At 36.7% G+C, this 17,436-nt stretch overlaps 1 protein-coding gene across 2 annotated transcripts in view; it reads right to left on the bottom strand.

The window, feature by feature from the left end:
- LOC138696927 (atrial natriuretic peptide receptor 1) overlaps positions 1–17,436 on the bottom strand; it is a 125,410-nt gene that overhangs the window by 58,989 nt on the left and 48,985 nt on the right. For both annotated transcript variants that reach the window (XM_069822421.1, XM_069822422.1), the window contains exons 3-4: positions 15,183–15,257; positions 8,410–8,566 (exon numbers count right to left, since the gene is read on the bottom strand). In XM_069822421.1, the coding sequence (XP_069678522.1) occupies positions 8,410–8,566; positions 15,183–15,257 (232 nt within the window). The remainder of the gene's footprint in view (positions 1–8,409; positions 8,567–15,182; positions 15,258–17,436) is intronic.

Raw genomic sequence — 17,436 nt, 5'->3', positions numbered from 1 at the left:
TTATAATAATTACATTTACATCCAATAACATCTATCAGATGTGGCAAAAACAAAATCATTCCTATGTGGGGGGGGGGGAGGAACATTTACCTACAACATTTATATTACATTTTAAAGCAAGTTTTGTAGTTGTACTATGGACAAGTTAGTTAAACACTGCAAAGTTTTGAAATGATAAACATCTATGATGTTACTACACAGTTCATCACTGTAACAAGAACGAATGTGTAACGCTCGGCTTATACCGTTCGATGATTTATCGCTCGCGACAATTTTACCCATCATGCGTGTGCGCTACCTATCGGATTATGCTATGAACTACTTTGCGCTCGAACGAAAACGTCCGATGCAGACCTCTGGATGAATCCTTGATTCATGATAATCAGTCGATCTGTTAAAGAGTTATTCTACAGGCCAATAAATTGGACTTTAATGGGTTAAGAAACCATCACTTAGTTTCAGTCAGTGGTTTGACTCTCGTATAAAGATCAGGGAAATTGAGTCAGAATTTCGTTACAGCTAAGAAATCCTGAAAACATTCAACCGCGCTTGTGGAGACAACCCGACTAGCTGGATGTAAGTTACCCACACGTCAGTTATCTGAAATCCCAGCTCCTCGTAAGACAAATGTGCTAGTGTTGACAATCCTGCGTTGCCCATTGCCGGAAATTCAATTAATTAAAGAATGGCTCTAGGTTGGCCTCTGGGATAAGAAGCAATCAGGACAGCTTTGCGCATCTCCCCACGGTGCAATCAGCTGCAGGGGCTCGTTTGAGATTTGAGCACTCCAGATCCGCTCGGATTTGCAACGCATTGTCCCTCACTCTTTAATCAAGGCTCCGACTTTATTACGTATTCTTGGAATAGTTCAACCTAAGAGTGCGCAGTAAAGGCGATGGGACGTCCGGGACATCAAAATGTCATTTGTTACTATGGAAACGGCATCACTTACAACGGAAGCTTAGATACATCTGCGGACAAAGCAGGCCAAGAACGTCGTTGTCAGGGTACAATAAGCGACTCGTTGTGATCGTCCAGAGGAAAGGAGCTGAAGGGAATTGGTAGTGGGGGCTAAATGACAAAGACATGTGCACTCCATTCCAGGTCATGTGCTGTGTTTACCGGAATAGACAGTGCTTTTAATTTGATCTTAGAAATGTCAACAAAGAGACTATGCATTGCAAGATTGTTTGTGTTTCTAAATGAAAAATAAATGTAGTATGTCAGCGTTTCTCAAACTATGGTCCGCGGACCGCCTTTGGTCCTCGAGGTCTGCCCTTGTGGTCCTTCAAAAAAAAAAAAAAAAAAAAAGGTAGAAGAAAAAATAAAATTCAAACGAATTGCGTATCATTAAATAGCTGAAAATCTCAGAGTTTGGAAATGACACATGGCAATTGCCTTTCACTTTTTCTCTCAGTACTGACGTTTTATGAAATTTATTAATCTATTCGTCTACCGACTTCCCAATCTACTCTCAACAACATAAGAGGGATTTAAAGCACTATGAACGTGGTGTTCCTCGCCATCTTTTCCCTACACATCTGGCGCCGTGCCTGTAACCCAGCCAGGGACCACCAAATTCATAACAGAGGACCGAACCTTTTCATGTATTTATGACTTTCTTAATAGTTTTGCCGACACCCAGTCTACAGATTGAAATGGTCACGTACTGTACGTCGTACACCAATAATACAACTCTAAGGTCACAATTTGAAACTTATTTTCCAAGTAAATATGACGCATTTTCACAGGTTCGTGATCATTTTCATTGCGATATTAAAACTAACAAACTTTCATTGAGTGAAAGAGAACAGTTAAACTCTCGAATGAAACCGGACTTAAAATGAAATTCGAAGCGGAAGGTATGGTTAATTTCTGGACCGCATCACAAGTGAAAAGAGAATATAGTGAACTGTACAATGGTGCTTTAGGAATTATAATTCAATTTGCTTCTACGTATCTGTGTGAGAAAGAGTTTTCATCACAATCTCTAATAAAAACAAAGTACGCTACCGAAATCGACTCAATGTATGTGACAATCTCCGACTTAAGGGGAGGCAGAAGTGAAATTTTCGAACAAAACTGAAGAAAAAATGAAAATTTGGTTTTTTCCATTTTTATTATCTTTATTTTGATATTCCGATGTTAGTTTTTGATTTTGTGCCCTTAAAAGTATGAAATTAAAACCAAGATAACTGTATTACTATATTATTCCCATAATAAACTAACACTTACCATTATTTATATACCTTCTCTGAGCATATAAATAAAACGAAATATTGAAAATTTCTTACAATATGGTGCATGGAGCATTTTATATCAGATGATATAAAGTTTTATAAAATGATTAATATTTACAGAACTATTGTACTTAGAAAGTTGAAACTTGATATGTCCATTACTAATAACATACTTAGTATCCATGATGAATTTCAAACAAATCGGATAAATTTTGTGGATTTTGAAATATTCACCTCTGCCTCCCCTTAAGCTTACCGGCATACATCCAAATATAGAACAATTAATTAATTTGAGTACCAACATTATTTTTTTTTAGTTAATAAGTTAAAGATTATCCAAACTCTAATAGCCTTGAATTATTAAATAAATAAAAATGAATTTTCTTTTATTAACATTAGCTTAATTAGTTAATGCTAATATAAAATTAATTTAGTTTAATTAATTTTAATTAATTAATTCTATTTTAAAATATAAGTATAGGCCTACTGGTATTGAAATATGCTACAAAAATGATAAATTTGCTTTCGAAGGGAACAAAAGTAAGGTGGTCCGCAGAACTGTTCTGACTTAAAACAGTGGTCCCCACTTCAAAAAAGTACTATGTTAATAAGGCGCCTTTGTTTTATTTTTTAAATTATCTCACGGCCTCCCCCCCCCCCGAAGCTCTCTACACGACTTATACTTTGGGAACCACTGGTTTATATTAAAAAACTGTTGTAATAGTACATTATTTAACGAGCCTATAATGATAGTAATTAAGACGCGAGTATGTTTGTTTATGAAACGAGCGCAAGTTTCATACGACTTTTTATGCTCGACCATATTTCTAACTTGAAATTATTCAGGAGTATTCATTTTATTTGTATCTGACAGAAGATCGGAAGTGACCTTGTTCATAGCTCGTAAGATGTGCGCAGACGCGAAAGTATTGATTTTTTTTTCCGAAGAACAATAATGTCATTGACCTTGATGTAATGTAACATAAACTAATTTTGATATAACCTGGAAATTGATTTAGAATTGAAAAACGAGATGACAAATTGAATTTATTTGAATATTATTTACAATTAACTCTAATTATTATAGTAACAGAACATAACCTTCTGCGACAGTATTGGATTTCCAGCCTCCGTGACGTTTCCCTCGTCTTTCGATTGCATATTCGAGAATAATCGAAAACCTGAACTTCAATGAATAGGTGTACTTTAATGACATGCATTAAAGGACTGCTACCAGGTGTATAATTACTACATTTCGGCATGGCCGAGCATAAAATGTTAAATGAAATGACTAAGGAGAACTCTGTTAATAGGAGTCTTGAAATAGCCTTGCATACTGTTAGATATATAGCGACTTCGCATCGAGTGGATAGCAACAGATGTGACAGCCAATGCTGTTACTGTGGCGCCAGCAGACATCCCCTGCAAAAGCATACTAATGGTGACACGTTTAAATGTGTCGCTGGGTGACAAGGACGAATTAGATTTCCGCCTGCTCTACAATGATACTTGCTAAACAAGGTGCAATGTGCGATATCTACACGATTATGCATAAAAAACTACTAAGCTTCTCGACTTATCGATCAGGCCATACACACCACAAATGACGTGATCAGCTGAAAAACATCGAAAGTTGATTTGCACTGAACTAACGTCAATTTTTACTTTCTGTATGTATTGTGGACTGTGATGTTCGTAACGGATGTCTCCAGTTTTAACGTTGCGTCACAGTCTAGTATATATAGGGTAAACTAGGTAGTTATTAACCAGTATACGGTGATTGACCGCTTCCTTTTTTCAAGTATATTGTGAATAAACCACGATCGTGATTTCACTTTTTGCTGCATATACCTCTAGTAGCAACCCTTATTTGTGGTTAGTTGTCGCTGTTCATCCCACTGAGTTAGTGTCTGTTGTCTGAGAGGACTGAAATCGATTGGAAATGCAACTGAACCTAAACAAGTGTAAGTAACTAGAGGAATTGCTAAGAATAATGCACACAATAATTTATTTATTCTGCAAAGGATACATAAATTATGGTGCTCGTTTTTACACTCACAGTGTGAGAAAAGGTATAAGGTTTCCGTCCACAGAATATTATTTTGTTAAAGTTTTTATATGACATAAAAATGCCCCGTGGTCAATCACTATGAAGTGTATGTCCGCAAACTACAATGATTGGTCGTTCATAAATTATTTGTTAGAATAATGACCAATTTGCTCCAATTCTATATATGTTATCGGTTAAATGATGGGGATTTTTACAGGACTGATACTATATTATAATGCCTAAGCCAGGTAAAGTGCATTATACAGGGGAAGCTTTACGAAACGCTACAGAACCTGTCCGCGGTGGATTTGATTTAAATGAAGCTGCCAAGAAGTTTGGTGTCCTAAAAGAAACCTTAGCGTCCAGAAACAAATATCCCGTTGAAGGAAAGTGTTCTTTGGTCCTCGTCCAGTGCTGGGTGAAGCCATTTGTAATAACATCAGAGAAATGACACACACTTGCTTCTGATAAGGCACAAAAGAGAAAAATGGAAGAAGAGGCAAGAGAATAAAGGAAGCGAATAAGAAATGAAAGAAAAGGCAGCGAGAAGAGTTCTTTCCTTATTTTTTTTAACTTGGTTATTTAACGACACTGCATCAACTACGAGGTTATTTAGCGTCGATGGGATTGATGATAGCGAGATGGTATTTGGCGAGATGAGGCCGAGGATTCGTCATAGATTACCTGAAATTTGCCTTACGGTTGGGCAAAACCTCGGAAAAACCCAACCAGGTAATCAGCCCAAGCGGGAATTGAACCCGCGCCCGAACGAAACTTCAGATCGGCAGGCAAACACCTTTGCCGACAGAGCTACGCCGGTGGCGAATAGTTCTTAATGAGAAAGATCAGAAGAAGAGAAATGAAACAGACAAGAAAAAAGTGAAAATTGTGAAAATGTGTTGTTCAATCACTAATAAGTGAGTATTCAATAACTGTGCAGTAGACGGTCAATGACTAATAAGTGTGTGGTCAATAACTGTGCAGTAGACGGTCAATCACTAATAAGCGTGTGGTCAATAACTGTGAAGTAGACGGTCAATAACTGTAAAAGTGGACTTGTTGTGTTTATTTAATTTATCTTTGCATTAAAATTTTATTTTTTCTTTTGTTTATTGATTTTGATTTGTTTCTGAATCTTCACTTGACCCAATGCCTTTAAAATTCTCTCAATAAGTTACCACTGTTTTCCGCTATTTCATTGTTTTATTATTCATTAGCTTAAGTGGTCAATCACTATACAGTTTACCCTAGTTGCGAAGCTCAATACGTAGTAAATATACAAACATTAGATAGTTGCTCACCACTAGGAACGCTAATATCGCCTCATTAAAGGCAATGCAAAATAGTACCGTGACAGTCTATTGTTTCTAGCACCCTCAAAACTCAACCTTCGTGACTGTATATAGTAGACTGTGGTTGCGTGGTATCCACAATATTGTGGGTTAGGCGCCTTGGTAGAACAGCTCTTTCAGAAGTTCTTATACCAATGAAAAAAAGTGCAGTGCGGAAGTTCTTTACTGCATCATGAATTATTGTAATTTGCCAGCGAAGACTGTACCAAGTTGGGTATATTGGAGATAGTGCAGCAGGAGATATAATAATAATAATAATAATAATAATAATAATAATAATAATAATAATAATTGTATCTCCAATGGGGGGTAGCCCTATTTTACATATGTATGCTCGGGCTATAGTTTTACACATAAAAAAAAGCATAAAGATAGAGCAGAAATTTTGGGCCCAAAATTTATAATGCATTAATTAGAGCTTACCCTGAGCTAAGTACACTTAACACACATAGATTTAAGAAACAAATCAGATTAATTATTTAATTGTTTAAGTTAATTTGATACTCTAATATTAATGTACTTGTGTATTTTCTATTTGTATACAGACCCTATTATTACATGCTGTATGTATTTTACCATTTATTAATGTTATTGTGCTCAATGAACTCTCTTAATTTTGTGATATATTTTGTATAACTGATCTGAACTGCGCCCGAGCACGAGCTTCTGCTCTTTCGGGCTGCAGTGCCTAATGTAGCTCAAGTGTAAAGTATTAAAAAAATGGAAAAGAAAAAATAAATTAGCTTACACAATGTAAAGAAAACATAAACAATCCGTAATTTAGACATTGCGATTGCAAAGCAAACATCAGGCATCAATTTGAGACATACGAAATAATAACAATAATAATAATAATAACAATAATAATAATAATAATTTTAGTAGGTTATTTTACGACGCTGTATCAACATCTCAGGTTATTTAGCGTCTGAATGAAATGAAGCTGATAATGCCGGTGAAATGAGTCCGGGGTCCAGTACCGATAGTTATCCAGCATTTGCTCATATTGGGTTGAGGGAAAACCCCGGAAAAATCTCAACCAGGTAACTTGTCCCAGCCGGAGTAGTAGGTTGTTTTTTTACGCGCTTTATCAACAGCTTAGGTTATTTAGCGTCTGAGTGAAATGAAGGTGATAATGCCGGTGAAATGAATCCGGGGTCCAGCACCGATAGTTATCCAGCATTTGCTCATATTGGGTTGAGGGAAAACCCCGGAAAAATCTCAACCAGGTAACTTGTCCCAGCCGGAGTAGTAGGATATTTTTTACGCGCTTTATCAACAGCTTAGGTTATTTAGCGTCTGAATGAAATGAAGGTGATAATGCTGGTGAAATGAGTCCGGAGTCCAGCACCGATAGTTACCCAGCATTTGCTCATATTGGGTTGAGGAAAAACCTCGGAAAAATCTCAACCAGGTAACTTGCCCCGGCAGGGATTCAAACCCGGGCCACCTAATTTCGCGGCCAGACGCGCTAAACGTTACTTCAAGGTGTGGACTAATAATAATAATAATAATAATAATAATAATAATAATAATAATAATAATTACTTTGAACTCATACCCTTAGAATCTTCTGATTAGGTAATCGGATTTACTTGTTGTGAATCTTGATAGACATTCGGCAGGTTAAAATCATGGCTATTATTATTATTATTATTATTATTATTATTATTATTATTAAGTCTAATAGTAGTAGCAGTAGATACCACCGGCGTATATCATATGGCACCGCGTTTGCCTGCTGATCCGGATTTGCACTCGGGCGTAGGTTCGATTCCAGCTTGGGCTGATTACCTGATTGGGTTTTTTCCGAGGTTTTCCCCAAGTGTAAGGCGAATGCCAGGTAATCTATGGCGAATCGTTAGCCTCATCTCGCCAAATATTATCTATCACAAATTCCATCGATGCTAAGTAGCCGAGTAGTTGATACATCGTCGTTAAATAACCAAGTAAAAATATTATTAATAATATTAAAATACAGAATTAACAAATAACGAAACGTAATTCAGAAACAATTACATTTCCTTCAGCTCAGTGTAATATTAATTGTACTAGTTTTAATTAAAATGTCTCCGTTATTTGTTTTCTGAGATAAATAAATTATCCACACTCCGTAGCTATAGAAACAGGATATAACATATACCTACTGTATATTAGATTTTATGTAGAGGTAGTCGAAAAAATTATGTATACAACTTGAGGCTAAACTGTTTTATACCACTAGTGGTTTTTTTGCAACACTCATGAAGTAGAGTTTTATTTTGGCCTTAAGTTGTATAAATAACTATTAGCGAAGTATTTCTGATTACTCCACTGTTTTCGTTCCATTATTTCTGTGTTACTATGGTTATTTTCACATCGTCATTTGTAAATAATAAATATTTTCCTTTGTGTCAAAATGAATCTAGATCTATAGACTCCGACCGTGAAACCTACACTACAAAATAAGAAGAGCTGAATAAGGGACTGTTATCAGAATTTCCTCGTACGTGTGCTAAGAAAGAAGTTCTATAAATGGAGCGTAGCATCATGGTAAACTCATGGCTGCTCAGCTTCATGTTTCCGAGATTTTGTAAATTTTATGAACTGTATAACAACTTGAGATCTGTGACGATAATTCACAAGTCATGAGCCGTGGCAATCGAACGAACCGCGGGTCCCTACCGTGGATCGGGGTTACTAAGCTTAAACATGTAATATTAAATTTATCCCTCTCTCTTTCTTGAGGGCCGCAAGGGAAATATTTGAAGTGTCGTGTGAAGCATACCTACTGTGAGGGAGAAGAGGTCTGAGCGGTCCACGATGAGTCCGATGTGCGTCCAGTGGAACTGCTTGAAGATGCTGCTGAACACGAGGATGAGGCGGCACTGGCAGTACGACATGCGGGTCAGAGTCGCGTACTGCGTCTTGTCCTTGAATATGCCCTGCGAACACACCAAGGACAGAACTAATGCCTGCTTCTCGAAAGACGAGATAATGACTCATTAGTTAGCAATCATTGAAGTTATGAGTTCCGTAATTTTGTTGCTCGGTTTCTGGAAAGTTTTGTTAGTTAATTTGTTAATGAATTGGTAACAGATAAAGGATTTAACGAATGAGGAAGTAGTTCGGTTACATTCAGTTAGATGGAACTGCTCGATGTCTCCAAAGCTTTGATATTTAATTTGTTAATGAATTGGTAACTGATAAAGAATTTAACGGATTAGGACGTAATTCTATTACATTCAGATCGAAGGATCTAATCAGTGTCTCCAAAGCTTTGACACTTTATTTCTTAATGAACTGGGAACTGATAAAGGATTTAACGGATTAAGACGTAATTCTATTACATTCAGATAGAAGGATCTGCTCAGTGTCTCCAAAGCTTTGACACTTTATTTGTTAATGAATTGATAACTGATAAAGGATTTAACGGATTAGGACGTAATTCTATTACATTCAGATAGAAGGATCTGCTCAGTGTCTCCAAAGCTTTGACACTTTATTTGTTAATGAATTGGTAACTGATAAAGGATTTAACGGATTAGGACGTAATTCTATTACATTCAGATAGAAGGATCTGCTCAGTGTCTCCAAAGCTTTGATACTTTATTTGTTAATGAATTGGTAACTGATAAAGGATGTAACGGATTAGGACGTAATTCTATTACATTCAGATAGAAGGATCTGCTCAGTGTCTCCAAAGCTTTGACACTTTATTTCTTAATGAATTGGGAACTGATAAAGGATTTAACGGATTAGGACGTAATTCTATTACATTCAGGTAGAAGGATCTACACAGTGTCTCCAAAGCTTTGAAACTTTATTTCTTAATGAATTGGGAACTGATAAAGGATTTAACGGATTAGGACGTAATTCTATTACATTCAGGTAGAAGGATCTGCTCAGTGTCTCCAAAGCTTTGACACTTTATTTGTTAATGAATTGGGAACTGATAAAGGATTTAACGGATTAGGACGTAATTCTATTACATTCAGATAGAAGGATCTGCTCAGTGTCTCCAAAGCTTTGACACTTTATTTCTTAATGAATTGGAAACTGATAAAGGATTTAACGGATTAGGACGTAATTCTATTACATTCAGGTAGAAGGATCTGCTCAGTGTCTCCAAAGCTTTGACACTTTATTTCTTAATGAATTGGGAACTGATAAAGGATTTAACGGATTAGGACGTAATTCTATTACATTCAGGTAGAAGGATCTGCTCAGTGTCTCCAAAGCTTTGACACTTTATTTCTTAATGAATTGGGAACTGATAAAGGATTTAACGGATTAGGACGTAATTCTATTACATTCAGGTAGAAGGATCTGCTCAGTGTCTCCAAAGCTTTGATACTTTATTTGTTAATGAATTGGTAACTGATAAAGATTTAACGGATTAGGTCGTAATTCTATTACATTCAGGTAGAAGGATCTGCTCAGTGTCTCCAAAGCTTTGACACTTTATTTGTTAATGAATTGGTAACTGATAAAGAATTTATCGGATTAAGATATGCTCAGTGTCCCCAAAGCTTTGATACTTTATTTGTTAATGAAATGATAACTGATAAAGAATTTATCGGATAAAGATATGCTCAGTGTCCCCGAAGCTTTGATACTTTATTTGTTAATAACTGATAAAGAATTTAACGGATTAAGATCTGCTCAGTGTCTCCAAGGCTTTGATACTTTATTTGTTAATGAATTGGTAACTGATAAAAGATTTAACGGATTAGGACGTATTTCTATTATGCCATACATTCAAGTAGATGGAACTGCTCGGTCTTTCAAAAGGTTCTAAGGTGTTCGTAACCTCTCATACAGTGTCATTATTATGACGTCATTTAACGACTCGGCAAATCACTTAACGGACCAGACGTTACATTTCTTCAAAATTTGACATCGCAGCCTTACAGAACATCCCCTTTTACATGACATTGGATCTATTGTGTTGGCATTGTCCGCGATGTCCGGTGCCACGAATCCATTAATCCTGATGAATAATTAAAGATGTAATGGGAGGGTTATCTGTCCCACTCCGCTGGCCAATTAATTGAATGAACACCCCCTCCTGCCGCTTTATTGTGGATTGTCACGACATGAGGTCTCGTTCGCATCCAGGGGCCGCATATCTACTCAATTATAATCACAAGAATCGGGACTCTATTGTACCCCACCCTGCGGCGGCGGCGACCCACGTCCCCGTTTCAAATGGCTCGTTAATTCCACGCAGCAGCACCGAATTCTATGACGACTTAATGAAGGCGGATCTATGGCTGTAACGAGTGGGCATGGGAGTTGCGGCATCTGTTTTAATTATGTCGATTTACCAATTAGTAATACGGCATTGTCGAGGAAGCTAATTTAGGAAATTGTTACATTAGTGTGGTCAATATCGAAATCACCAGCACGGCTGTTCTTCTTGAAAAGATAATTCTGGTCAAAACTTGAGCATAAACTACATTTGAAACTCGTGAGCTAAATAAGAGCAAATTGGTGAGATGCAAAAGAGCAGAAGTCCATCAACTAAGTTTTGAAACATTTCTTGAACATCTGATACCGTTAAAACAACCCTTCAGTGATCGAGCGGATCACATACATCCCTTGAGTAAAAAAATGGACTATGTCCATATTTCACATAAAAAAACGTTATTTTAGTTCATCAACTTTTTTTGCACATTACCTGTGATATAATAATAATAATAATAATAATAATAATAATAATAATAATAATAATAATAATAATAATAATTTATTTATTTATTTAATCTGGCAGAGCTAAGGCCAGTAGGCCTTCTCTTCCGCCCAGCCAGACTTTAATTCTAATTGAATACAGTTGCTTAAATAGTTATTACATTAATATCTAGACCATAAAACAACATGAAAGTAAATAATGAAAGTTGGATAAGTAATGTTAGTGTGACAGTAATAAAAATTGGTAAGAAATAGTTATAATAATAACAATAATAATAATAATAATAATAATAATTTATTTATTTAATCTGGCAGAGCTAAGGCCAGTAGGCCTTCTCTTCCGCCCAGCCAGACTTTAATTCTAATTGAATACAATTGCTTAAATAGTTATTACATTAATATCTAGACCATAAAACAACATGGAAGTAAATAATGAAAGTTGGATAAGTAATGTTAGTGTGGCAATAATAAACATTGGTAAGAAATAGTTATAATAATAATAATAATAATAATAATAATAATAATAATAATAATGAGATGATTTAGATATTTATCTGTGATATGTATAACCATTAAACATTGAGAAACCTGAAACAGCTATTATTGTTAACAAGAATTGTTAGAAAAATATTTCGTTAGCCTATTCTTAAATTGGTTTGATGTCTGACAGTCCCTGACATTACTCGGTAGGGAATTCCAAAGTCGAGGAACAGCCACAGTGAAAGAAGATGAATATGAGGATGTTCGGTGGGAGGGAATGGATAATATTGAGGAGTGTTGTGATCGTGTGTCTAGGTTATGATGGGTGGATAAATTTTGAAAACGAGACGCAAGATAGACAGGAGTGGAGAAGTGCAATATGTGAAAGAGAAGGGAAAGACAGTGGATTTTCCGAAGATCTTCTACACGGAGCCAGGACAACATTTCGAGGGATGGTGTTACGTGATCAGCCCGGCGAATATTGCAGACGAAACGGACGCACATATTATGAACACGTTGTAGTCTCTGCGCCGAAGTAACGCTTAGGTCAGTAAGCAGAATATCACAGTAATCGAAGTGGGGCATCACGAGTGTTTGCACTAACATTTTTTTCATGGAAAAGGGTAGAAAATTCTTCAATCGCCTAAACGAGTGGATTAATGAGAATACTTTTTTGCAGTTTTCTGCAACTTGAATGTTCCAATTTAAACTTTTATCCATATAAATACCTAGATTCTTTACTGATTCACTGAACGGAATTTCGGTGCCGTATATTTTAATCGGGGACAAATTTGGTATGGTAATAGTGTTTAACAAACGTGAATGGCCCACAATGATTGAATGTGATTTTTCTGGATTTAGTTTAAGTCGGAATTTCCGTGTCCATGTCCTGATTGAGTCCAGATCGTCATTACATACTGTACAAGAGTTACTCAATTATACCGTTATATGTGTGAAATAAACCAGTTAATGAACTGAAATGATGTTTTTGAAATGTGAAATATCGTTCCCACCCATTTTCTCGAATCCGCATTCCCGAATGGACGTTTTCCCGAAGCTACCTTTTCCCGAATGCTACTTTCCCGAAGCCACGATCCCGAATTTCATTTACTGTTCAGTTTCCCGAATATATTATGCGAGAAATCCCAAAAAATTTGATTATTTTGATGTCACGTACATCAGTGGCACACGAGCTCGTGGCAGAAAGCCTTGATATGATACGACATTGTGGAACCAGTACAATTCCACATTAAATAATGAACACCGAACAAATAATCTGTCGGAAGGTTTCCACAGTCGTTTGCAAGTGGTGTTTGGGAGACACCATCCAAGCTTCTGTACTGCTTTGACTGCGCTCCAAAAGGGAGAGAGCGACACGAGGACCATGATTGCGGAATTCACATTGGGTAGACGTGTGAGGGCACAACCGAAGAGAGAATGGCTACAACTTCAAACACGAATACGAATTATCGTGCAGGATTATCACACCCATGCAGCAGATAACAGACACCTCGATTACCTGAGGACACTGGGACATTATTTGACCTTGTGAAGAGAAAGAGTGATTAATTATTAGTACATTATGCAACGAGCCTATAATGGTAGTAATTAAGACGCGAGTATGTTTGTTTATGAAACGAGAGCAAGCGAGTTTCATAATTTTCATACGAGCGTCTTAATTACCATTATAGGCAAGTTTCATAAAACTTTTTATGCTCGACCATATTTCTAACTTGAAATTATTCATAAGTAGCCTATTCATTTTATGATTATCGAAGTGAGGAGCAGAACTGACCTTCTAAATTGTGATATGTGCGCAGACGCGAAAGTATTGATTTTTTTCCGAGGAACGAATGTCATTGACCTTGATATAATCTATAGAATAACATGAACATTAATTTTGATATAACCTGGAAATTGATTTAGAATTGAAAAACGGGATGACAAATTGAATTTATTTGAATGTTATTTACAATTAACGCCAATTATTATAGTAACAGAACATAACCTTCTGCGACAGTATTGGATTTCCAGCCTCCGTGACGTTTCGCTAGTTGTCTTTCGATTGCATATCCGAGAATAATCGAAAACCTGAACTTTAATGAATACGAGGTGTGCTCGTAGGTGTACTTTAATGACATGCATTAAAGGACTGCTACCAGGTGTATAATTACTACATTTCGGCATGGTCGAGCATAAAATTATATTAAATATTATGTGTGGTAATATACACTACTGTATTATCGGGAAAAATGAAATGAAAGAAATCTGGAATGTGGATTCGAGAATTTTGTATTCGGGAAAATTGAATTTCGGGAAAATGGAAATCAAAGAAATCGGGAAAATGTCTATCGGGAATTTTGTATTCGATAAAATGGATGTTCGGGAATGCGGATTCTGGAAAATGTCCGGGAATCGCGAAATACGGACATAGTCCACGTTTTTACTCAGTAGCTCAATAATGATCCAGTACTTCATTTTTGATTGGCGATCAGAGATATCAGCACTTATATCGTATTTGCCATCTGAGTACCTTTCTTTCGTATACTTCTCCACCTCCTCAGTTTGTCGTTGTAACTAACAACTGTTAAGCAAGTGTTATTGGCTATTAATTAAGTTTGTGCATCCTTTCATCACAATTATTGCACTACGTGGAAAAGTTTTCAGGCCTTAAATTTACTTTTTTTTATCGGGTAGTGTATTTTTAACCTGTTTAATGAGGGAGTAAGATTACGACATCAATACTAAGAGACGAAGCTGATAAAATACTTGTTCAATTACATGCTAATGGATAGAAAGAAAAATAAACACATTCAACTGTAAATATATTAGGAATAATTTAAATATTGTCGCTTTCTTTAGGGAAAGGCTGATGGACGTAATTTCAAGTCTTAAATGGTAATTTCTTTTTTAGGGTCGCAGTTATGGGATCACAGGAGAGTCAGCTTTTTCGCATGGATTGTGACGAAATTTCTCGTACAGCGGTTAAATTTTTTTTCAGTCTTGACTGTTGTTGTTCGCGCTATTATAATTTTATTTCAGAAACTCCAGTTATCCTAAACGTTTGGGACAATTCCTGATATTTCGACCATCCAATGTAGTCTGAATTCTTGCTGTCTTCTCCACGACTTCTAAAATTTAAAGGAACAGCAATGATAATTATAATTTGTGCATATACTTACCAACCACTCTGCATAAAGCTAGAAGTTGATTGGAAGTAAAGTGAAAGTGCAGGAGTGAGAAGTTACAGAATTATTACATTAGTAAGTGAACTTGGAAACTACAGCAGTGTACTGTAAGTGGCTGCACTCGTTTGAACGGTTCTGACAGGGCCTCTGTTAATGTAATTGAGGTGAATTTGTACTGACGGACCATAACTCTACTTACGGATGTGTCGTTCTTCCATTTGTGAAGGCGGCCGAGTATCCCTGATGACACCGACAATTCCGTCTCTGATGGAGGCTATGGGCAAGGAAACAAATCATTTCATACAGCTTGGACCTCATTGAAAAGAAATGGATGATGTTAATTAACGCATATTAAGCTTCCCGATAGACTTGAATAGTAATATACGTTACAGGAGCGGTATGTTGACGTTTTCATGGTCGAGGAAAAGATTGAAAAAGCGAAACGTAGTTGAGCTTTTTTAATTTCCGACAACATGAAAACAAACATACCGCTCGTGTATCGTACATTATTTTGTGCGAAGATCGTTTATTACATACCTGAAAGACGAATTTATAATTAGTTGCAATGAAATCTCCACGTTGGTTTCTGTTTAATGACGGCAACTTCGGGAAACCAAAATATCTTTCTTCAACATTGTTGCTATAAAATGTTTTCTGAGTTTACTATACTCCAGCAGGCCGTGATATACGTCTGTCTTTTTTTTTCCCCCAGTCTATAAATGCGAACTTAAAACAAACGGTAAGGTTATGTAATGATTTATTTTTCATTTTAATATTTTAACAATATTATTTATATAACATATTGCAGTAATAACATCGGCATCTGGAATGTTGTTGATTTTTTCACGGCTTCCTTAATGTTACTTGTATCAGGAATGCAATAAGTTTCGCGGAGTAGTAGACTTTACTTTTTGCAAATATTTAAAAACAATAATTAACATTGCAATTTAGGTGAAATTGCAGTGGTAAGTTTCCAATTTATAATCATTACTATGTTAAACTTCTCTAAAAATAATATGTTAAAAGCCTAAAGCAGTAAAATGAATGTCGCGCTTAAGCGGTAAGAAGAGGGAAATTGTTATGTGTGTTAGGTTGGGAATACTGAATGTGGTATTTCACACTTACCGCGTATTGGTTCTGTGCGGAAAACAAGCAAATACGCACGATCTCGCACAAAAATCATTGTATATTACTTATAAGAAAAGAAGTCCATTGGCGTAGTCGATGGATGATGGATAAATCGATGGATGATTGATTGATTAAATGTACTGAGAGAGGAAGAATTATCAATTAAATAGTAGGCCTACACGATGATAATCGCGTGCTTGCAAGGGCTGTGGTAACTCCTGCATGGCTCAATGTGGTCTGCTTTTGCCGTCCACCCACAAAGAATGAGAAACAACTCGATATTCTATAACCTGATACACTCCGCGAGATGGGAGAGCTTTGCATATTGACTATAGTGCAAGGCGTTCAATAGCAATATACGAGCGCTATTCATAAAGTAACTTCCGTTTTCATATAGCGTGCGTAACAACAGAGACAGTGGCGCCGCTCTTGCGGTGGAGTGTACCACGAAGCAGTACGCATCGAGCAGCGGTAGAGTCAAGGTCGTGTCTTTGTTCCTCTCTAAGCCACGTGCTGTCAAAATGTGTGCTGCAATCGCAAGTCCCGTCAGGTGTGAGGTACGTTCTGTAATAAAATTTCTTGTGGCCAAAAACTGTAAAGCAAGTGAAATCCATCGCCAACTTTATGAAGTTTATGGGCCAGACGTAATGAGTGAAGGTGGTGTAAGACAATGGTGCAGTATGTTCAAAAATGGGCGAACCAATATCCATGATGAAGAGAGAAGTGGTTGACCGAGTATCGTGAATGCAGATCTGATTCGTTTGGTTGACGCAAGGGTTAGAGCATGTCGGAGCTTAGTGAGGATTTTCCAGAGATTAGTCGTACTCTTCTGTACAAAGTGATTACCGAAGATTTGTCCTTTCTTGAGCGTTACGAAAGAAAAGGTGATGCTTTTCTCTATTAGATTGTGACAGGAGATGAGACTTGTGTGCGGTATGTGAATGCAGAAATAAAGCTTCAATCAATGCAGTGGGGCCATACTCACTCACCATTTTGCTAGTGGAGTTTTTGGAGAGGAATGCCACAATTAACGCTGAGCATTACTGTAACACACTAACAATCTTGAAAAGGGCCATTCAAACCAAACGTCGTGGCATGTTGAGCTCTGGGGTGATTTTCCTTCATGACAACGCCCGGCCACATACTGTGCTCCAACCACGAGAAAGTCTTTGCGGAATGAAACGCAGCGGGGTGATGCTGTGAATGAATTTTATTTTTATTTTAGTAGGTTATTTTACGACGCTTTGTCAACAGCTTTGGTTATTTAGCGTCTGAATGAAATGAAGGTGATAATGCCGGTGAAATGAGTCCGTGGTCCAACATCG

Source organism: Periplaneta americana, chromosome 3, assembly GCF_040183065.1.
Source record: "Periplaneta americana isolate PAMFEO1 chromosome 3, P.americana_PAMFEO1_priV1, whole genome shotgun sequence".
Classification (NCBI taxonomy): Eukaryota; Metazoa; Arthropoda; class Insecta; order Blattodea; family Blattidae; genus Periplaneta; species Periplaneta americana.
Note: the sequence above shows the minus strand (reverse complement) of the source record. Positions and strands in the feature narration are given on the sequence as shown.